We start from the raw sequence: 24,074 nt of genomic DNA, 5'->3' as shown, positions 1-24,074 counted from the left end.
TAATCTTTTTATCTTTCCACATGCTGCGAAGTCTCCCTATGTTACACAAGAATGAGGGAGAGAGAATGAATGAATGAATAGAACTCATTTTGTAAGCGATTCCTGTGTGAAGCAGTTTGACGTGAGGCTGAAGGCAGGTTTTGTAGGGTCTTACCCAATGCCTTTTAGGATTTAGATGAGTTTTTATAATGAGTGGGGGGCCAGGTGGATTCTCTGAGAACATGGTGCTTTACTCAGTACTTTTCACCTCAATGACGCTCACTCAATGCGCTCACACAGCCTTTGCTTGTTTTAAAGGAAAATTCCCTGCTACTGACTACTTTGCATTCTCTTACGACCCCTCCCCCTTCCTAATTCAGTCTGGCTCTCATTTCCCACCCTATTCCCTCTTCCTTGACAGCGCTGGTAACTGTCAGTGTTCTATACAGTGCAGAGGGCGTTACAGAAGTTGACTTATTTAAGATAAATGAGCCTTGGATTGGAGCACAAGAAGCTAGTTGCCAGGGCGTATTTTCTTCCACAGTTTCTTGTTGTTGAATTACTTTATTCAGAGGCTGCTCCTCATACTAGAAAATTGCCTGTTTCTTCATGCGTTCTGTAAAATGTGATCTGCATTTTTTTTTTAAAAAAGCATGCTCATATGAAAGGTTAAGGTAGAAGCAATTCACTTACTTAAAAGCTGCATATGCTTGGCGCCTCTGACAGAGCCGTTAAGAAATCTGTGACCCTCTGAATATGGCCGGAAAACAGCAGCCACAGGTAGCTAAAGTACCAGTTTCCATCAAAGACACTGTTTTTCAAAACAGTCAGTTTCAAGACTGAAACTAGGAAAGAAATACAGCCAGTGTGCAAAATTCTTCTATAAACATCCACATTTGCCTTTTGGGTTTGTTCCGGAGGGACTGTTGTAACAGCTCTGTTCTCTTTTTGAGGGAATATTCCCAAAGGAGTTGTCATTTTCATCTTTTTAGGGCATAACACGGTGGTTTTCAGCACAGTCAATATGTTGTATAAGCACTAACACAAATGTGGAGCTTTTCATCACTCTTAAAGAGAACATGATGATGGGGTACTCCTCCGTTTTCCCGAGTCTTAGCACTCAGCAACTGCCAATTCATTTCGCCTTTATGGATTTTTTTTCACTTTGTACATTTCATACAAAAGGCAAAAAAAATAGGGCTTCTGTGTCTGTCTTCTTTTGCGTAGTTTAATATTTACAAGATCTAGCCATGTTGAAGTGTGTATGGGAACTTCATTTCTTATTAAGGCTGGATAATACGGGATTATGGGTATGCTGTATTTTGGTTCATGTGTTCATCGATCCAGGGACATTGTGTGGTACCAATTCTTTTGCTACTATGAATAATGCTGCTGTGAACATTCATGTTCAAGATTTCATGTAAACATCATTTCAATTCAGTTGTGTGCAGAGGGAAGAGTAAAATTTCTGGATCATACCGTCACTCTGCCTTGACCTCTGAGGAAATGGCAGACTGTTCTCCACAGCAGCGCTGTCACTTGGCATTCCTCAGCCCTGCATCATCTCCCCATCCTCACTGGCACTTGGGACTGTTTATCCTTTTGGTGACAGCTGTGGAGTGGATGTGAAGTGGTGTCTCATGGTTGCTTTGGTTTACATCCATCTAAATGACTAAAGATACGGAGAATCTTCCCACGTACATGCTGACCCTCTGCATGCTTCTTTAAAGGAATATCTGCTCGTGTGTTTTCCCCTCTGAAAACTAGATTGGTTTTCTGTTGTCGAGCTATGGGAATTCTTTATATACACCATGGATACTAGAACCTTATAGAGAGATGATTTGGAAGGATTCTTCTGCCGTCCTATATAGACCATCTAGCTATTCACTTTCTTGATGGTGTCCTTTGTGTAGCAGTTTTTGATTTTGATGAAGTCAAACATTTATTTAATTATTTATTCATTTATTTTCTGAGATTGCAGCCCTCTATGTAGCCCTGGCTATCCTGGAACTCCCTCTGTAGACCAGGCTGACCTTGACATTAGAGATCCACCTGCCTCTGCCTCCTGAGTGCTGGGATTAAAGGCGTGCACCACCATGTCCAGCTTATTTTGTTGTTGTTGTTGTTTCTTGTGCTTTTGAGTGTCACATCTAAACCATCCCCTAACACAAAGTCACAGTTAACCCGTGTTTCCTTCTGAGAGCTTACAATGTCAGCCCTGGGTTTAGGTCTGTTGGTCCATCTTGGCTTGTCTTTTTTGTGGTGTGAGGTAGAAGTCCAAATACATGTTTGTGATTGGCTCGACATTTGTTGAACAGACTGTTCATTACCACCGAATAGTCTTTTTCATTGTATTGTTTTATTTTGTTTTTGTTTTCTGAGACATGGTCTCAGGCTCTCTGCAACTGGAATTCTCTGTGCCACTGAGGATGGCCTTGAATCTAAATCTACCAATCAGGGTGTCTCTTTTCTTCCTTCCTTCCTTCCTTCCTTCCTTCCTTCCTTCCTCCTTCCTTCCTTCCTCCTTCCTTCCTTCCTCCTTCCTTCCTTCCTCCTTCCTTCCTTCCTTCCTTCCTTTCTTCCTTTCTTTCTTTCTCTCTCTCTGTCCCTCCCTCCCTCCCTCCGTCCCTCCCTCTCTCCCTCCCATCAACTGTCTCACTTATCCAGAGGGCCTGGTCCAGTTCCATGGGGGCTCCTCAGCCACTGGTTCACAGTTCATGCCCCTCCACTGATTTGGCTATTTGTCCCTATGCTTTTTCCAGTCATGGTCTCAATATCTCTCGCTCATACAATCCCCCTTCTCTCCCGCCGACCAGACTCTCGGAGCTCCACCTGGGGCTTGGCTGCGGATCTCTGTATCCACCTCCATCAGACACTGAGCGAGAGCTCCACCATGACAGCCAGGGCATTCAGCTATCCAATCACCAGAGCAGGTCAGCTCAGGTACTTTCTCGACCATTAGTAACACAGGCACTGAGAGAAACAATTAATAAATGGGACCTCCTGAAACTGAGAAGCTTTTATAGAGCAAAGAACACAGTCAACAAGACAAAGCGACAGCCTACAGAATGGGAAAAGGTCTTCACCAACCCCACATCTGACAGAGGGCTGATATCCAGAACATATAAAGAACTCAAGAAATTAGACATCAAAATATCTATCAGTCCAATTAAAAAATGGGCTATAGAACTAAACAGAGAATTCTCAACAGAGGAAGCTCAAATGGCTAAAAGACATTTAAGGAGTTGTTCAACATCCTTAGTCATCAGGGAAATACAAATCAAAAGAACTCTGAGATGCCATTTTACACTTGTTAGAATGGCTAAGATCAAAAACACAGAAGACAGCTTATGCTGGAGAGGATGCAGAGCAAGAGGAACACTCCTCCACTGTTGGGAGTGCAAACTTGTGCAACCACTTTGGAAATCAAAATGGTGTTCTTAGAAAATTGGGAATCAACCTCCCTCAAGACCCAGCTATACCACTCTTGGGCATATACCCAAGGAATGCTCAATCATACCACAAGGACACATGCTCAGCTATGTTCATAGCAGCATTATTTGTAATAGCCAGAACCTGGAAGCAACCTAGATGCCCGTCAACTGAAGCATGGATAAAGAAAATATGGTACATATACACAATGGAGTACTACTCGGCAGAGAAAAACAATGACATCATGATGTTTGCAGGCAAATGGATGGATCTAGAAAATCTTTTATGTCTTATTTGGTACTAATTGTTTGGGCTGGCGTTTCCAGCACGAAGCTAAACAGGCAGTGAGAACAGGAATACTTGTCATTTCTGACAGTGGAGGGAAAGCCATGGTTTTTGCCACCATTATGTATGCTGTCCAGTGTAGCTAACCATCACCATTATGTATGCTGTCCAGTGTGGCTAACCTTTACTGTGAGGAGGATAGCCTCTCTGTTCCTAGTTAACTGAGTGCTTTTCTTCATTATTTTTGAGAGAATGTTGGTCTACTGAGATCGGGTGGGTTTTGCCTTTTGTTTATGATTATGGCAGATTACACTGGCTGATTTTCTGATGATAGTAAAAACTGTTGATAGACTGAGTTTCAAATTGTATAGTCCTCTAGATTCGCGTTAGAATAAACTTGGGTAAACAAGAACATACCATCCTCCTTTCTCTTCAATAAAAAGTATAAAAGTGTAACTTCTTTTTCTAATAGGAAAAACAGTGCAAATCCTAGACAAAAATATTGAAAGGTTTATCACAATTAAAAACACAAATTTCTATAGTATGATGCTGTTGAGGAATATGAAAAAATTTTTTAAAATATCTATTATAATAAATTAAGTACAAAGACAGTATTATATATTACAGTGAGGTATAAATGATGTATTTAAGGTAATACATGTCTTCATATTTATAAGTTATTCTGTTTTTTGTTTTAAGTTCTACAACTTACGGAACTGGAAGAAAGACTCTTTAGCGTTAGAGGTTTGGGGCTCTTTGCAGGGGATGAGAACCGAGTTCCCCGCACCCACACTGGGCAGCCCTGGAATTTGAGTTTGAGAGGATCCAGTGTCCTCTTCCAGCCTCTCTGGAACCCCACTTTTCACCGTGTTCACGCACACACACTTTTTATGGGGAGAAAAAGTGAGTTCCGTGAAGGTTAGAATGGAATTTAATTATGGAGATCCATTAGAGAGTGGATGAATGTGTATTGTGTGTTTGGATAAACCAAGAAGAATCACATTAAAGATGTTCCAAGAGTTTTCATTTCACCTCTACCCTGAGAAATACTTTAAAACAATGGCACATGACCGAAGTGCAATACGTGGGCATATGGAAAGGCACAGTGACCGTTATTTTCTTCAGTTGGTGTGTTCTAACAGCAAAAAGTGAGGAAAGAAAAGGCAATGCCAGGGTCAGAAATTAACTGCTTTTTTCCTTTACATAATTTGTTTTCTTTTCTTTTTTTTTAAGTCAGGGTTTCGGAGGCTGGAGAGATGGCTCAGCGGTTAAGAGCACTGACTGTTCTTCCAGAGGACCCAGGTTCAATTCTCAGCACCCACATGGCAGCTTACAACTGTCTGTAACTCCAGTGCAGGTAAAACACCAATGCACATGAAATTTAAAAAAAAAAAAAAAAAAGACAGGGTTTCTCTGTGTACTTTTGGTGCCTGTTCTGGATCTCGCTCTGTAGACCAGACTGGCCTCAAACTCACAGAGATCTGCCTGCCTCTGCCTCCAAAGTGCTGAGATTAAAGGTGTACGCCACCGCCACCCGGCTCCTTTACATAATTTTAAGGAAATCTAAGAATAAGAAACACTGAAGATAGTTTAGTATTCTCTGAAGAAGTGTGCCTCTGGATCACTATTAATATCTGCATGATTACAAACGTTTACAATGCTTTCCTGAGGGGATTTCTGAAAATAAATAAAAGGAAACTTGAGATGATCCTAAAATCTATTTTGGTCTTTATGTATTGCTTTCATAAGGTCACAATAACAATCAACTGAAAACAATAAGCAATCTATACAAAACTCTAGAGCAGTGGTGCTCACTCTTCCTAATGCTACGGCCCTCTAATACAGTCCTCATGGGATGGTCACCCCCAACCATACAATTATTTTCATTGCTACTTCATAACTGTAATTTTGTTGCTGTTATGAATTATAATGTAGATATCTGATACGCAGGGTATCTGGTTTGCGACCCTCAAATTGAAAACTGATGCTCTAGGGCTCTGGGGCTGTCTTCTTGCCACTGTGTGGCATAAAGAAAATAAAAATTTGCAATTAGATACAAGTAATTCCTAATTCCTCTTCTCAATAATCATAGGCAAGGTCTCTTGTAACAAATACAGCCTTCTATTTATAAAGATGCATAAATATTGGCCTTATTTATTTATTAGAGGACAAAAAGAGATAATATATATGTGTGTGTGTGTGTGACATCAAGGCTAGCCATTATTGTTAATATTTATATTATCTTAACATACTTCTCTTATTAATTCAGTCATATATTGATCCAGAATTTTTGTTGTTGTTTTGATTTTGTTTTTAAGACAGCATCCCACTCTGTAGCTCTGGCTGTCCTAAAACTCACTGTGTAGACTAGGCTGGATTTGAGCCCACAGAAATTCACCTGCCTGAAAGTCACTGTGTAGATCAGGCTGGCCTTGAATTTTACAGAGATTCACCTGCCTCTGTCTCCTGAGTGTTTGGGATTAAAGGCGTGCGCCACCACACCTGACTTGATCCAGAATTTTTAAACATACCATATAATAGTTACTGTGAATTGCCAACTTTTTGTTATGAAAGCAGGAATTTTAGCAGATAGGGGGAGTTGAGTATGAGAGCAATTAACTACAATACAATGAGGTAAATGATATAATGATAATGGTAACAATAAATGTGTCCAGCTCAAAAGGGCTGTGGGCAACTTGAAGAATGATTGGGATTTTGTGTAAGGCTCTAATAACTCAATTATTTGACAAAGGGTGTAATTCTTCATTTTTGCACAGTCTTGAAAGTAGGTGGCAAAGCCTGCTTGTGGTTGTTCCCAGATCTCTACTCTGTGTGACTGAAATTCTGCTTTCATTACATGTGGGGATCAAATGAAATTACAAACCAGTTACAGCGCAGCCGCACTATGACGGTGAGTGTTATCTTCTGCTCAGCGTGAACATAAAACCCTCCACGGTCCCTTTAATTTCCACGCCCCAGCTAAAGCCTTATCTGGCACACAGTGACATCGCTGTCCCTTGGAAATTCTGAGAGTTCAGAGTCAGTTTTCCTTCCACTCCTGGCCTTTAGAGATGCAAATATTTCTTATGAACGTCATGGTTGTTAGAGTCATATATGTGAAACAAATAGTCTCTTCTCCCATGGAACCCTGCTTAACTTCTGGGATAGACATGGTCAGGCACATTCAGACGGTATGGCCATATATAATCACTTCCGTTGCCGGCACGTGAGCTCTTCTAAAGCTAGTCATTTCTTTTGTTTTGAAGCAACGATTTCCAGTGAGGCACAGTGCCTCAAGCCTGCAGTCCCAGCTCTTTGGGAAGTCGAAGCAGGAAGGAGGGTACTTAGCCCAAAGTTCAGGGCTAGACCCTGTCACTCCCCAAATTATATAATCACAGACATATAAAGAACTAGAGAGAGAGGCTAAAATGACATCGGAATGCTCTATTAGTAACATCAGTATTATTTGGCTTTCACAAATATTACAGCCTTTCTATATCCCCACCCACACTTAATTTTATTGCATTTTATATTTATATTGCTAAGCTGTAATGCACCCGAGGTCTCAGTTATATTGGAGAAGAATTGAAAGTCTCACACACTTTGTTTCCCTGTAATTTAAAATGGCTGTGTACTCAGGAGGCTGAGGTGGTGGACTGTGAGGTTGAGGTCAACGGTATAGTGAGTTTCAGGCCAGCCTGGGCTACATAGCAGGACCCAGTTTCAAAGTGAAATAAAATAAAATGAAATGAAGGCTTTGAAGTTTCTCTGTCTTCTACAGTATAAAATAAGTGTATGTGCACTTATGTGTGTGTGTATTGTGTGTGTGGTGTGTGTGTGTATGTGAATGTGTGTGTGTGTGTGTGTGTGTGTGTGTGTGTGTGTGTGTTTAACAAAACATAAAAATGAGGACTGGCTTTGCATTTAGCTTCTGAATGAAATTATTTAGGACAAGTTGAAGTACATTTTCAGCTCTTACAAAATTGGCATAATAGAAATGATAGAAATACCACAGAGACGTGGGTCATGAACCACAAATGACATATCTACTGTCCCTTTACCTCTCCTCCTTCCGCCTGATTTCTCCCTTACCACTCCCTCCCACTACATTAGCAGTGAGACTGGGCAGCCAGGCCTTTCAGCAAGGCGCTCCTCCAAGCTCTCCACTATCTACCGTGTGGATTGCCAAGTGCCGTGCTGGAAGCGTTCATGAGAAAATTCCCAAAACGAGATGTGCTTTCCCTACTAGCGGGCACCTTCAAGAAAGAAAATGCCAATTTTGCGTTGTTCCTTCCCCACCTGTAGCAGCTCAAACTGTGGAAGAGACTCGTTTCTGCTTCTCTACATTCCCAATTTTTGACCCAAATATATGGCACTGCTTTCTTTAAATCACACCCGTGAAAAGGTGAACGAGCATTTTGGAGACTTCACCTTGCTTCCCCCTTTATATACCATCTGTAGAGGCAGCGGCTGTGACCTCAGCATTTTAGCTCACGGACATTTTTGCCCTCTTACCTTACCTCACTGCGAAATATCTACGCATTCTACGTATTCTCCGAGAACTCTCGAAAGAAAGCCCACATGGAGTTCTTTCATGAGTGCAGGTGACTTTTTAATGCTGCTGGGTTTGAAGACTTTGCAATTACTCATCCCTGAGTAACCGGTTGCTCACTGTTTCAGGACTGCTGGCAGAGCTATCTAACAACACAAGGCTGTTGAAACGAGAGGGTAAGACCTTGCCAGGAAGTAAGAAAGGCCCCACGCTCACTGGGCAAAATGGGAAGCTGTACGTCTCGCTAATGTTAGGAATACATTGCCGTCATGCTGGGGACAGGGTCACCTATCCTTCCAGATCTTTCTGGGGCAAATGAAACAAGATGCTACTCTGTCAGCAGCACAAATGCTTTAGGGACACAGGTGGAAATAAAGGCTATTGGATGTAAAAATCCTCTTCCTAACGAACTGGGGGAATAGCCGTTACCCTAACTCCTAAAAGACAGCCACATGTCAATGTTTTACTTTGTAAAGATCCAAAGCTGCTGTCTTCCTTCCTTCCTTCCTTCCTTCCTTCCTTCCTTCCTTCCTCCCTTCCTCCCTCCCTCCCTCCCTCCCTCCCTCCCTCCCTCCCCCCCCTCTCTCTTTCTCTCTCTCTCTCTCTCTTTCTTCCTGTCTGACCATCTGCCTGTCTGTCTGTCTTTTTAAACTTCCTATTCTTTGGGCTACTTCACTGGTTGGTGAATAGAAGAGAAAGAGATCGATGCTAATTTGGGGCTCCATATTTAAAGGTAGACAACCTGGATAGATTTCCTATCTCTATGAGTCCTTCCAATAAGATTCTCCCCCCCACCCCCCGGGCTGGCGTGGTGTTGCAAACCTTTAACCCCAGCACTTGAAGGCAAAAGCAGATCTCTGTAAGTTTGAGGCCAGCCTGGTCGGCAAGTTCCAAGTCAGTCAGGACCACACAGTGAGACCCTGTTTCAAATAGTTTTTTCTTGGTAGCCTGTAAGTGGAGATGGGGACCAGTGTATAGAATCCAGGTCTGAATAACTGCTCTGTGACTATGTCTTCAGAAAGGAACATCCTCCCCAGGTTTGGACCCCCATCTTCAGAAGTGATATAAAAATATGCACAAAGCAAGCCAGGTGGTGGTGGCGCACACCTTTAATCCCAGCACTCAGGAGGCAGAAGCAGGTGGATCTCTGTGAGTTCGAGGCCAGCCTGGGCTACAGAGCGAGATCCAGGAAAGTCACAAAGCTACACAGAGAAACCCTGTCTCGAAAAATCGAACAAAAAAATGTGCCAAGCATCACCTGAAATGCTGCAGTGAGAGCTTTATAGACTATTTAACCTCTTCACTCTATTGTGTCCTGGCTTCCGTCCTTGCTAGGTTTTGATTCCGCAGTGCACTGTCAGATCCCATCATCCTCTTCTTCCCCTCTCAGCCTTCCTCCCCACCTACTTCTCTGTTCTTGGCCAGTTAACCCTAGTAGGATTAGTGTCTTTCACAGTATGACAGTAAGAGAATGAGCTTTGGAGTCTGGCAGGTGAATTTAGAGTGGCCGTCCCCTATTAGTTTTTAGGAAGCCAATACACATCTCCATGCTTTAGTTCCTCTTCTGTGAAAAAACAAACAAACGATGATGATACATTACATAGCTGTTGTGAAGGTTAAATTCAGTGGCTTTTGGAGCATGATAGCCCAAGACTCGTTACGCCACACTCAATAAGTGGCAAATGTTGGCATTTCTAGTCCATGAGAGCTTCTTTGTTTGTTTTCTTTCTATGCTAAGATCTAAAACTAATTTACAGATGTTCATTTCCAAATATGGATATGTATCCTACTGCAGAAGAAGATTTTAAAAATCTCCATTCCATCATCTCATTTACTAACATTGCTTTAAATTGTTCTTTTCCACAAGACCTGAAAGATTAGTTGTCTGATGATATATAATATATATTTCATAGGCAGCATTTTCTTTTTATTAACTTTTAATTTTATGTGCATGAGTGTCTTGCCTACATACATGTATGTGCACCTTGTGCGTGTCTGGTGCCTACAGAGGCCCGATGAGGGTCTTGGATCCCCTGAGACTGGGGTTGTAGACTGCTGTAAGCAGCCATGTAGGTGCTTGGCTAGAAGCCAGGTTCCTGGATGACAGCTAGTGCACTTAACCCCTGAGCCATCCCTCCATCTCCCTGGTGATATCTCTGACTTATTTATAATACAGGAAATTGTTGAAGGAAGAGCGAACTACAGACTTAACTCTGTTCTGTACTTATGATGCTTGAGTTGTACAAACATGGATGAGTGTATTCATATTCAGTTGCAAAACAAACAAAGAACTAAAGGCAGTGGTGGCGCACGCCTTTAATCCCAGCACTCGGGAGGCAGAGGCAGGCGGATTTCTGAGTGAGTTCGAGGCCAGCCTGGGCTACAGAGTGAGTTCCAGGACAGACACCAAAACTGCACAGTGAAACCCTGTCTCAAAAAACAAAACAAAAACAAACAAAACAAAACAAAAAAACCATATGGATGATCCTCAAATATGCCTCACATAGCTGGTGGCGAGGTGACATTATCTTCAAACCCAGCTGCAACAGTTCCCCAAACCTCAGAATTGCTTCTTACATTTAGAATACAGCAGTCCAAATACCAACCCTCCTTTTAAATGAGTTTCTCATTATGAAGTATAAATCCATCTTAACAAGCATAGCTCAAGGCATTTAAATAATTCTCCACGGTACTCAGAGGTCTCTGGTGTAATCCAGTGGGTTGGATATTTCAGTTTAAAAAACAATAATCCTCCATGTTCCTGCTCATCACCATCTATCATCCAACAGCTGTAAAATCACCAGCTGCTAGAAAAACAAAAACAAAAACAAACAAACAAACAAACAAAAGAAACAGGAACTCAATCAGGCCTCCACAGCTGCGAAGAGAAGAAACCGTAGCTTCTTTCCCCCACATAATTTCTGGGCTCTCAGCAGGCTGGAGGCAAAGTACAGTTTCTGGAGCCACAGGACCCTTAACCTTGTAAACACGTCAAGTAGCACATAAGCTGTGATTTATTTTTGTGGTAACTGGGAAGACGTGTATGTGGGAAACGCAGTAGAGGTGGCTGAGATCAGGCCCCACGATAAGAACAGGGAAGAAAGCAGTGTTTACCCTAAGGCAGACATCGGCCATCACTGCTCACTTTCCTGAGGCAGCATTTCAGGACATAGTCCAGCCTGGCCTCAAACTCAGAATCCTCCTGCCTCAGCCTCCTGAGCACCAAGCCTGGAACCATCACTCTGAATCCTCACAGTAACTATGAAAGCAGATGTTATCCTTGTGGTATATGGAAGCTGAGGTTCAGGGAGACGGAATGACTTAGCAAATTCCGTGATGAGTCATAGTCATGTCTGGATGACGCCCAGCATGGCTCCCGACCAGTCACTGCAATGCTCTGCCTTCCAGAGAAAGGACCCATTGGGGGAAATGCAGCTGGGAACAGCTGGATGGGGTGGATTTGTGAAGAGGGAGGAGGTGGTATTTATTTATTTTTTTAAAGAAACATAGAGCTGCCTATGGGAATCTCTCTTCTAAAGGCAAGGAATGACCCTACCATCTTAGACAGCTTACGGAAATAGACCAGGTGTCATTTCCATGAACGTCCCTAATTCACTACCATCATCCATTAAGAATTCTAGCCTGGGGCCGGAGAGATGGCTCAGCTGTGGAGAGCATCTCTCGAACTTGCAGAAGACTGGGGCATCCCAGCATCTACATGGTGGCTTACAACCATCCAGAACACCAGTCAGGGGATCCAACAGGCATCCCCTGGTGCACATACATGTATGCAGGCCAAACATGCACACACATAAAATGGAAAATACCTGAATTTTTTAATTGTAATGAAGAGAATTGTAGTCTAGAAAAAACGAGACTTTGTTACAGTGACTCCTGGGAACACGTTCACTATATATGAATCGTAGTCTTCAAACCAGTTACCTCAGACCGAAGCAGCCTAATCACCTGGTAGACTTGCTCCACAGACTCCAGGGCCCTGTCTCCAGAGTGCCTGTCACTCTGGGATAGTTGAATGATCTGCATCTCTCACAGGCTACTGGGAAATGTGGATGGCATTGTTTCAGGGACTACACTTCAAGAGCTACTCCTACAGAGAAAAAAAATGTGCTGAAAAGAGACACAGTTACATGAACATCCTTCTGATAAGGTGACCTATAAAAGAGCAGCATTTCTTAAGAGGCCAGACATCACTCTGAAGTCAGAAGTTATTAATCCAGCTGTTTGGAGGTTGTTTGTTTGTTTTGTTTTTCAAGACAGGGTTTCTCTGTGTAACAATCCTGGATCTCGCTCTGTAGACCAGGCTGGCCTCAAACTCACAGAGATCCACCTGCCTCTGCGGCCCAAAGTGCTGTGATTAAAAGTGTGTGCCACCACCGCCACCTGGCTAATCCAGCTGTTTTAAGTCATGTTCATACAATAAATAGTGTCCACAAACATGCACACATGGAATGACAGCTGACCATAGTATGTGTCCCTGAGGTCAAGGGTCAGTCTTCTGATGTGCACTTTGTTCAAATGAGCAATCTAAGAACAAAATCTCATCAAGTCAAAAGAGGCAACCATTTCCAGATTTAGGATTTGTAAGTGTGCTGTGTACACGTCTGTGTGTGTGTGTGTGTGTGTGTGTGTGTGTGTGTGTGTGTGTGTGGTGTATGCAAGTATGTGGAGGCTGGAGACCAACATTGGATGTTTTCCTCATTCTACCTTATTTTTGAGACAGTCTCTCACTGAACCTGGAGCTCAGCAATGCAGCTAGGTTGCCTGGCTAGTGAGGTTCAGGGATCCACCCACCTCAACTGCTCCCAGTGACAGGGTTACGGGCGTGTGCTGCCATGCCTGGCTTTTTGGTGGACTCCGGGGCTCAAAACTCAGGCTCTCATGCTTACTCAGCTAACATTGTGGCAACTGAACCATTTCCGCAGCCCCCAGTTCCACATTTAAAACAAGTTAAACACCCCTAATCCAAAATTCTGAAATCCCAAATCCAGGACTTTCTTTCTGGGCATCATTAAGATAGCACAAGGGCAAAATTCCACACTTGACCTATGTGATGGGTCATAGCCAAAACACGGATGCACTATGACTATTGTATAGTTATCTTTACACTCTGTGTATAAGGTCCACATTAAACATAAAAGAATTCATGTTTGCATTCAGACCCCATTCCCAGGATAATCTTATTATGTATCCGTGAACTTTTCAAAAATCCCAAATATTTCTAGTCTCAAGTGTTTCAGAAAAGCTACACTCAACCTATACAACCAACTCTTCACAAATCCAGAAAAATAAAATAAAATTACATTTAAGTGTGTGTCCAACGGTTTCAGCATCAGGTAGCCAGGGATTTTTCTGTTTTAGAGACAGGGTAGGGATCCTCGTGAAACCAGATCCCTGAAGGTTGGCAATCTTGGCCACTTGTCTTGGGTTCTTAGCTCCAGGTTTGGCATGCCCTGCCCTGGTTCAGTCAGGTACGCACTTAGTGCAGGCACAGTGGGCTACCCCACTGTGGCCGAAGTTCAGTCTGTCTGCAAACAAGCAGAGACGCCAGAAACTAGGGTTGTTTTAAAATGAAGTTGATTTCCACTTCAAAGTCACCTGAGACTAGCCAGGAAATGAGGTTCCCCTTCCACAGATCTCCCTATGGATTGGGGCCCTTCACGCTCCCACCCTTTCGACATGCACAGACACTCACTATATGAGTATCACCCATTCAGCTCCCTTTTATTGTTTGATAATTCTCTGGGTGACAGAATATTGTCTAGAATAATTTTATTTTAAGGTTTCTATATTTTAAAAAAAATGTGTTAAGTTTGAGTAATTTTCCCTTATGGGTTCCAGCAGAATGAAGAAAAACTTGTCGCAGTTTATTTGAGGAAGGATTACTAATTCTCTGAAAGTTTACAGCCGGATAACCTATTTAAAAACAGAAAAAGAAGGAAAGAACTGCTTCCAAGTGCATGCACATGAATGTTCTGCTCTGGCCACTTAGTCTGGTTGGTAAGGTTGGTAAGGTGTTTAAAAGGTCCTTCATTCTACAAACACTCATGAGTACCCCTCTGCGTCATGTACTGGGGGCCTCAAGGCTTACACCTGTCCTTTTGCCCAGGACTCTGCTCTGAAGTTATCCCGCAGGGCTTAGAGGACAAGCCAGCTGAGGGAGCAAAGGCCCGTTCCATAACTCACCAAGACTTATGAGCGCTCTTCCTCACGTGAGCTTTCTGGTTGACAGGGGTCCAACCGGCCTGCATCCTGCTCTACCTATCATTTATGGCCCAGCACAGAAGTCAAAAAAGTACTTCACACCCAGCCTTTCTTTTCCTGTCACGTGACTCGATTATTCGGGTCTCAAGTATGAACTTTGTAGATGACAATGTTTGGTTGAGAGAAGCCAAAATGTTGGGCATCCTTGCTGGAGTAGGTTACTTTTGTCTAGAGTATCTGTGGCATTTATATTTGAATCATACCGGAACAAAATTAACTGAGATAGATAAAGTTATTCCACTCTTTCTTTGCAGCAGTATTATTTCAAAGGTCTTTCACTGCCTAGAAATGAGTAGACTACATGAAAGCCGCACTTACTTCTTCCAGTTTGGGGAACACTCAACGACTAGAGGTGATCATTTCTGTTATTCTCTGGCCACTCTCCTATTCATCCGACTTACCCTAGAAACTCAGCCCTCTTAGCATACAGTGTCGTGCTGGGTAACCAGCCCATGGTCTGTCCTACATCAGGACCAGGATAAAGAGGAACCTGTAGAACCTACCCTTTATGTGATGTCCTATGAATATTGGGAATTGTTTTGTTTTCTTTTGAGACAAGGTCTCTTTATGTAGCCCAGGCTGACTTTGAACTTGCAGTATTTCCAGCTTAGCCTCCTGAGTGCTGGGATTGACAAGTGGTCACCATCCATGCCCAAGTGACTCAAGCCTTCTTTATGTAAACGTCTTCCATTTTGTTTGTCACGGCCATTGTTACGTCTTTTGGTGTGCTTGGGGGATGTGTAAACTTAAAGAATTGAGTGCGTGCAGGATGTGAATAGCCAGGAGACCAGCCAGGAGACCACCAGCAGCTTGCCGGGTAAGGAAAATGAGACGCACAGACACTGTAGACTTACACTGGGCTGTAAGAAAGAGATTGTGACAGAGTGGATGGAAGCAGAGATCACTATGTTAAGTGAAGTAAGCCACACGCATGAAGCTAGCACATGTCTTCTCTCACGGGCAAAATCTAGGCTTCGATTTACATATGCCTATGTAGGACAGGATTGCAGACAGGGTACTACTTAGGAAGAAAAAGTTTTAAGGAGAGGGTAAATAGAATAAATGGGACATGAAAGGAACTTCTAGGGAGGGGAGAGGTGGGGAGGGGTAGAATGGAGGGTGGAGGCTGAATAAACACCAAATATAATGACATGCAGGCGTGAAAAATATCACAGCGAAATCCGTTACTTTGGGTGCTAGCTAAAAATTAATTTCAAAAAGCTAAAGAAAAATGTTAAGTTTAAATATAAGAAGTAAGAGTGTTTTCTTAGTTTTAGGGGGTTTTGTTTTGTTTTGTTTTCTAATCCCCACCCATAGTTCTGAAGTGCTTGATGTCTGAGGCCTTTTCTGTTTTGGAAGAGAGCAAAGACAATCAATGCTGATTTAAAAAAAGAAAAAAGAAAAAACTTCTTCTACCTAAGTTCACTTACTAAGCACCTGCTTCTAGCTCAGGTAACCTGCCGGGTCCTGAGGCTATGGCTATCCTGAGAACACATCCCTTGTCTCAAGAAGTTCCGGTCTCAAAGGGAGATGGGCCTTGTTGAGGGAGAGCCAGGACATTTGCCAGGAAATGGATGGGAGACGTTTGTCTGTGTTCTGAGAACACGGCATTAGGAGAGCTTCGCTCTGTCTTCGGGTGAAGGGAGTTCAGGCTGCTTCAGTTCATCCTACTGATGGACAGCAAAGCCACCAGACCCTGGATTGAGGATCTTGTTTTCCTCACTTCATAATCTCCACAATGGTCCCTATTTACCATAGCCAAAGGTGACTTGTGTGTGGTAGTGCTGTAAATATGATAGCACCAACTTCTCAATACTGCTCACATTATCCTTTAGATCCAAAGGTCATGGCGCAAAAACTGCCGTGGATATTTCCCAAGGAACCTAGTTATCCTACTTGACAATAATTCCAAAACTGAAGTGTCAAAAACAAGTTAATAGCACTCCATGGGTCGAGTAGGGAGTCGGAGGGGTGGATAGCAAGGAGGAAATGCAAAGCAATGTTAGGCAGACATCAACTCAGGGGACTGTGGTCCCCAAAGCTGAAGGTAACTTCTGGTTTGTTTTACCTACCACATGGAATGTTCCTGGGGCCTTGACGGGTCTGAAGCCATCCACAGGGACACACTGGTCAGCATGGCCGTTGCAGAAGCAGCTGCCCTTGACGATGAAATCGTAGACTGCGTAGTGTGTGAAATGTTGAGGCTTTGCGTTCAAGTCCTTTCCCTGACAAGGGCAGGGCTGCCGCTTCAGCAGTTGCACACGGAGGTTGGTGATCTTCAGCTGCTCCTGGGCTTTGGCACTGTAAGGATTTTCTATGTCGTATGGCGGGGACAGAGCTCTGAAAATAACCTGTAAAGAGAAGAAAACACCGTGTGTGTACAGGCCGTGTGCAAGCCCCGGATTGTTTACCCTCTGTAGACCCAGTGTGATTTATACCTTCGGTTATCTATGAGTGATAAGATAACCAGAGGCTTTTAGACCTTGATCACACCTGGAGAAGAGCCACCCTGTTATTCTGAAGGAACAGGTGTACCTCCTGTTGGGATACAGATGCATGTATACAGTGAGTAAGCAACGGAGACTTGGCTCTTGAGAGGAAGGTGGCCCGTGCGAAGGTCATGGGGAAGAGCATTCTGAGCAGAAGGAACAGCAGGCTTCAAGGCCTCGTAGTAGTGCCAAGTTTGACTTATTTCTGGAAGAACAATGGGCCAGCCATGGCGGCAAGAAGATCACATAAGCCAAGAGTTCAAGACCAGCCAGGGCAATGTAGAGAGACCCTGGGTCAAACCAAAACCAACATGATCCGTGTGCCTGGAGACCAGTGAACAAGGGAAGAGGGGCTGGAGAGAATGGGAAACCATGCCAGGCCTGGCGAGGCTGTGGTGGGGTGGCTTGCATTGCAGGGAGCCAATGGGAGGGTGTGGCCAAATACCTAATCCGAGTCATTATGTGTTCTGTAAAGAAAGCGTCATTTCCCAGAGCACGGCTTGTACAGGTCAAGAGTAAGAGCGTGCGCTTAGCACAAGGGAGGCCCTGGGTTTGATGCCTCTCACTTCAGTGACTAAATAGCCAAGTAAGTAGTCAAAAATCAAACAGGAGGACCAGTTGAGAGGCAACTGTGAAGCCCAAGATCCAGGAGCTTGTATTTCTGAGTGAAACTTAAAACCCTTTCAAAGACTAATTGATTAACAATTGGGGCCATTATCGCTATTATACAAATATTTTTGATTTTCCTTTTCTGGAACTGAATTCCACATTGGTGGCACTTAAAAAAAATGCACTGCCCTTGAGGGCAGACTGATTTCTTAAATGAGTCAGAAGTCATTTAAATCCAAGTGCAAGGGGAAAAGAACCTGACCAAGCTGCTGACAGCGTTCTTGGTTAAACACCCAGTGTGATTAATGAGACTGCTTCTCTGGTGTAGGCTACAGATGGACACGGAAGGTTTGCGAAGGAAGCAAGAGGGAGGAAGGCTTGGAGGGGCAGGCTCTGGCTACTGGGAAACCTTTGGCCATGTGTGGAATTTACAGGACAGGGGCCATAAAGTGGTTCTGGCATGGGCGGCACCCAATCCCCAGCTTGCCTGTTACCTGGAAAGACCAAGGTTAGTAGAACATCACAGATGATGGAAACCAAGGGATATAAGAGATTCTGAAGCCTTGTAACATGAAGTAGTATTTAAAAAGCAAGCCGGGTGGTGGTGGCGCACGCCTTTAATCCCAGCACTCGGGAGGCAGAGCCGGGAGGATTTCTGTGAGTTCGAGGCCAGCCTGGTCTACAGAGCGAGATCCAGGAAAGGCACAAAGCTACACAGAGAAACCCTGTCTCGAAAAACTAAAAAAAAAAAAAAAAAAAGAAATAAAATAAAATAAATATATAAAAAAATGTTTAAAAAGCATGCTTATTACACAGACTCTATAAAGACAGAATAAAACTTAGGAATTATGCGTGTTGAGATTCTTGAGTATCTTTTGGGCTGTGAGGACTTAAAAACTCTTAACAATAATAAATAAAAAACAGGAATATTTTGGTAACTAAGCAGTGCAAAATAATTGTCAAACGTAGGCTTTGGGAAAACCACCACTTAGGGAAAATGTACCCAAGTGACTGTACAGAAAAATAAATTTAAAAAAAAAATGGTTTTTGTTCCAAGGATCAAACCAATGGTCTTTTCACGTGCTCACGTGCTAGGGAAGTCCTCTGTATTCTTAACACTGTTTTCATTTTCTTTTCTTTTCTTTTCTCTTTTAATCAATTTTTCTTAAGGATGCTTTAGACAGAAAACTTTCATGTTGGAAATGGATTTTAGGGGGCTGGAGAGATGGCCCTCAGTTAAGAGTACTTGTTGCTCTTTGCAGAAGATCTAGGGTTAGTTCTCAGCACCCACATGGTGACTTACAAACATCCATTGCTCCATAGTTTCAGGGGGTCCAATGCCTTTGTCAGAATTCCACAAGCACCAGACACGTGTGTGGGACACACGTGTACATGGAAGCAGAGCACTCACACACATGAAAGAAATAAACATTGTAAAAATTTAAAAAAAGAAAAGAAAAGAAAAGGTCAGCATAGTGTCACGTGCCTTTAATCCCAGCACTCGGGAGGCAGAGGCAGGCGGATCTCTGTGAGTTCAAGGCCAGCCTGGGCTACAGAGTGAGTTCCAGGACAGACTCCAAAGCTACACAGAGAAAACCTGTCTCACTCACTATCCTACCCCCTACAAGAAATGTATTTTATAGCAAAAGCATGAAAAGGCAGGAATTAACTGTGGAAGACCTCATCGCCATGCCTTTGAGGATGAAACTGCTCTTGACCAAATATCTCACTGTTTGTGAGGGACTCGGTGTGTACTTGGCTTTTGTACAGGAGCCAGAATGATTCTCCAATATAAAAGAGAAGGCTGAATTACCTCATACTCTTGCTTAACCATCCTCCTCCCCACTCTGCCAAAGACCCATTTCCTTCAGAATAAAATAGTCTTTCGCCGGGCGGTGGTGGCGCACGCCTTTAATCCCAGCACACGGGAGGCAGAGGCAGGTGGATCTCTGTGAGTTCCAGGCCAGCCTGGGCTACAGAGTGAGCTCCAGGACAGCCACCAAAACTACACAGAGAAGCCCTGTCTAGAAAAACGGGGGGGGGGGGGGGGGGGGGGGAATACAGTCTTTCAATGGCCCTGCCTGATTTTGGTCGTTAGTCCTTACAGTACCTGTGCTTAGTACCTGATAGTCTACTTATAGTACTAACAGTAAACAGTGCTTACAGTTCCTGTGCTTAGTACTTGACAGTTTTATAGTACTAACCATAAACAGTTCTTTAGTACTTGTGTTTAGTACCTGACAGTCTACATACAGCTTTTTTTTTGATCTGTTGTCTTCCAGGGTAGAATGAAACTTCCTGGGGGTATTTTCAGCATCACGGGAACCATCCTGGCGTTTTGTAGGTGTTTAATGCCTTTTTGATAAGTGACTAATTAATTACAAAATTCCCCTTTGCACCTGAGTAATGGTGAGATTGTAAGCACCCTCTCTCTGCACAGTGCCCCTGTAGAGAGCCTGTGCTGAGGTTCACAGCATCAAAGGGAGAGGCAAGAACTTGGCATAGATGTGATAAAAAGCTGCATTGTTAACTAACCAGTGCATGCATCTCTGAACACCTCAAACCCGGACAAATGTTACCTTAAAAGTATTCTGGCCCATTTTTATCCACATGGAAAGTTGGTGGGAAATGACATGGGTGGGGGGGGTGGATTAAATTTTCCAATCCATACTATGTCACAGAGTTGAGAGCATCATGGTAGAAGTACTGAGTTTTGCGTTTGAAGGACAGAAATCAGCACATACTTCGTATTTTTACTTAATAAACAAAACTCCCCAGAGCTGGCGCCATCATGGGCTGGAAATGAGACACTGGCATTTCTGTGAGCTCTTCTTGCAGGCATAGAGAGGCATGGCCCAGTGCTAGCCGAGCAGTGCCCACTGAGAAGCCACTATGCTGCTCTCTGCTGTCTGCCCGCCCTTCCTGTTCCTGGACACTGGTGGCGGCTGTTTGCTCTTGGTTCCGGTCACGTGTTTACCCTTGACATTCTTGACATTTACCCTGACTCCCTCTCCCTCCCCACCCCTCTCTGAGAGTTGTCCAGCACCAGCACAAGGGGAGGAAGATCTGTCAAGGTTTGGGGAAACTTAGAGGCCCTTCTGCTTCCTGAACCCAGCCCAGGGAGGCTGCTGAATGGTGGCTCTGTGCTGGGTGTGCATGACACCGGGGTTGGCACGGTGATATCAGCAGGGAAGGGACATCATGACCCCTGAGGCTGCGTGCTGGGACAGAGACAGCAGAGTGCCACAGACACAAAAGAGAACGGGAATTTAAACCATGAAATCTTTTTTTTCCAGAGAGGAGACGCCTTAATCTGATACTCTGGGAAGGGGATCTAGCCTTCATCAGGAAACAAAGAGTTGGCCAATGCAGATGCTGCAAAGTTCTGGCAGGTGGCCCTTGAGTCCCACCCAGAAGAAGCCTGTGTGTCACTACCAAAGAGAAGTCAGGCACTGTGGAAGCCCTCCATTTCCCAGAAGCCTCTTTTTGTTTTGTCCACATGAAGAGCAGGAGGTGCCTGGGGGTGGATTCATCATTGGTCTTTTTTTTGCCCCCAATTGCTCCTGAACACACACTCCCAACAAGTACACTTGAGTCAGGAGCAAGCTGTCCTGAGCAAGACCAAGTAAGCATTCTTCCTGTTAGGGCCATGCCCAGTGCCTCATGATTCTTTTTCCTTAAAATAAGTGATTTTATTGTGTTTTAGTTACTGGCATTCTGCTCATTACAGAGAAGTTCCATTCATAGTTTAGAAGACAATTCTGTACCCACCTATGTTTTTACCACAGACAGCCAGGAATATGAACTTGATAGATATCTTTCCCCCTGAACTCCTGTATAGTCTGCCAACTATTCTGTACAATTGGTGAGTATTCTTCCAAGTCAAGAAATATGCCCCTACACCAGTAGTTCTGAAAGTGGAGTCCTTGGGCCTAAAGCACCACCCTTGGAGAACTGTTTAGAAAAGCAAAATTCTTGAGCCCTGTCTCAGGTCAACTAAATCAGAAACTCTACAAGCTTGGCTGAGCAATCTGAGTTTCAGTTTCTAGGTAATTCTGATGCAGGAGAGAGAGGAAGAAACATTACCATACATTTAAAAAACAAAAAACAAAAACCTCTTGCTTAGACTGCCATTGTATGAATGACATAATTTATTTTGCCAGGCAGCTATTGTTAGGCAATGAGGCTGTTTCCTTCTCCATGTAACCAAATACAATGAACAAATAACACTGTCAGTGAAATGTGGACTTACATGGTGTTTTCCTAACTTCCAAAAGTAAAATCAGTGGAGCAAAAAAGAAAATGCATAATTAAAAAATATCTGCTCTTCTGAATGAATCTTGGATCCTCTCCTATCCAATCCCTGGTCTTGCCCAATGCCCCCGCTTTTTCCCCTCCTCCCACCACTCCCTCTGCCCCCACCCCTCTCTCTCAGTTTAAGGTTTCTCTGTGTAGCCCTGACTGTCCTGGATTTCACTCTTTAGACCAGGCTGGCCTTGAACTCAGAGATCTGCCTGCCTCTGCCTCCTGAGTGCTGAGATTAAAGGCATGCCATGCCTTTGGTTTCTTCTTTGACCTATAAGTTATTAAAAAATATGTTAATTTCCAAATATTTTGGGACTTCCCAGCATCTTCTTGTTGATTTTTTAAATTTAACTCTCTTGGGGTCAGAGAGCATACAGTAGGGTGCCGCCTCACACTTACTGGCACTTGTGTTATGGTCCAGTAGACTCCTATTCTCCACCTGATTTCTGTACTGCTGTTGTGCATTTTGGTTCCCCATACAGTACAACCTCCAAGACATCTTGTTGAGACCATTGCTTTAAAAGACAGTTCTCCTTAAGGAAAATTTAAAAATAAGAGAAAAAATTTACATGTGTTTACATTTTCCATTTTTGTTTGTTTTGTTTTTTGAGACAGGGTTTCTCTGTGTAGCTTTGGTGTCTGCCCTGGATCTCTCTCTGTAGACCAGGCTGGCCTTGAACTCACAGAGATCCCCCCTGGCTCTGCCTCCTGAATGCTGAAATTAAAGGCATGCACCACCACTGCCCGGCCAACATTTTCCATTTTCAGTGATATTTTCTCCCTTTTGTAGCCCCAGATACCGATCTGGTATCAGTTTTCTTATCTGAAAATACTTTAACATTTCCTAGAAGTACAAATTGGCTGGTGATGGACATTTTGTTGGGCAAGGGAGGCCTTTCTAGGCCTGAAAAAAGTCTCCATTCTGCCTTCATTTTGGAAGAACGTTTTGCTGGGTATAGAATTCTAAATGGCCATTGTTTGCTTCCCCTTCTTTTAGAGTCCATCTCTTGCTGGCATCGACGAAGGTGGAAGCCTTGTCACCCCCACACTGGTTCCTCCCCACACACTGGGTTGTGGTTTTGCTCTGGCTGATTTCAGGTTTTCCTTTTTTACCCATTGGTCTTCCAGCAAATTGGTGACGATATGCCTCAGGGTGTTTTTCTTGTGTGTTTGTTTGTGTTTTGTACTTCTTTGACCTGTGAGTAGATGGTTGTAACCTAACAAAACTGTCAGCCATCATTTCTCCCGCCCCCCATTCCTCTCCCTTCTGCGAGTTTCAACTATATGCACATGTTAACTTGCTTGAAGTTTTCTTACAGCTCACTGGTCCTTTTCTCCCTTTGCTGTTTATTGGGTTATAATCACCAGCCTTGTCTTCTGTGGTGTCTTCTAATCCAGCCAGAATGCCCTTCACCTCAGCCATCAACATTTTCAGCAAGAGACCCTGGATTTTCATCATCTTTTCCGTGTTTCCATGGATGCGGTTTTTTTTCTTCCCATCGTGTGTTGACTTTTTTGTGTCTTTGCAAGTCTTGATTGGCAGCAAGACACTGTGAGGCTTGCTTTGTTGGTGCCGGATAGCTTGTCGCCATGAGCTGGATCCTTTCCAGGCTTCTTTTTGCGTTTTGTTAGGGGAGCCCCATATCCTTGTGAGTATATGTTGTGATTGGAATGAGAACGGCCCCAGAGGCTCATATATTTGAATGCTTAGTTCCAAGCTGGTGGACTGTTTAGGAAGGATTAGGAGGTGTGGCTTTGTTAGAGGAAGTGTGTCACTAGAGGGTAGGTTTTGAAGTTTCAAAAGCCCAGACCAGGCCCAGTTCATATCTCTCTTTCTCCCTCCTCCCTCTACCTCCCACTACCCTCTCTGCCTCCTGCCTGTGGATCAGGATGTAGCTCTGAGCTACTGCTCCACAGCCATGCCTGCCTGCCTGACGCCATGCTCCCCGCCATGGTGGTCATGGACTAACTCTCTGAAACTGTAAGCAAGCTCCCAATAAAATGCTTTCTTTTCTATGTCACATTGGTCACAATGGGTGTCTCTTCACAGCAATAGAACACTAAGACAGTAGAGGGCACATTCTGCTCCTCTGCAGAGGTGAGGGCACCCTCTCATTACTCTATGCTGGTTCTGTGTAGTC

The 24,074-nt window shown here is 43.7% G+C and overlaps 1 protein-coding gene across 3 annotated transcripts in view; it reads right to left on the bottom strand.

The window, feature by feature from the left end:
• The window catches only part of Ntn4 (netrin 4), a 108,174-nt gene that overhangs the window by 50,971 nt on the left and 33,129 nt on the right, over positions 1-24,074 (bottom strand). For all 3 annotated transcript variants that reach the window (XM_036169802.1, XM_036169805.1, XM_036169804.1), the window contains exon 3: positions 16,603-16,881. In XM_036169802.1, the coding sequence (XP_036025695.1) occupies positions 16,603-16,881 (279 nt within the window). The remainder of the gene's footprint in view (positions 1-16,602; positions 16,882-24,074) is intronic.

This window comes from Onychomys torridus, chromosome 20 (genome assembly GCF_903995425.1).
Source record: "Onychomys torridus chromosome 20, mOncTor1.1, whole genome shotgun sequence".
In the NCBI taxonomy this organism is placed as follows: Eukaryota; Metazoa; Chordata; class Mammalia; order Rodentia; family Cricetidae; genus Onychomys; species Onychomys torridus.
This window is presented reverse-complemented; position numbering and strand designations above follow the sequence as displayed.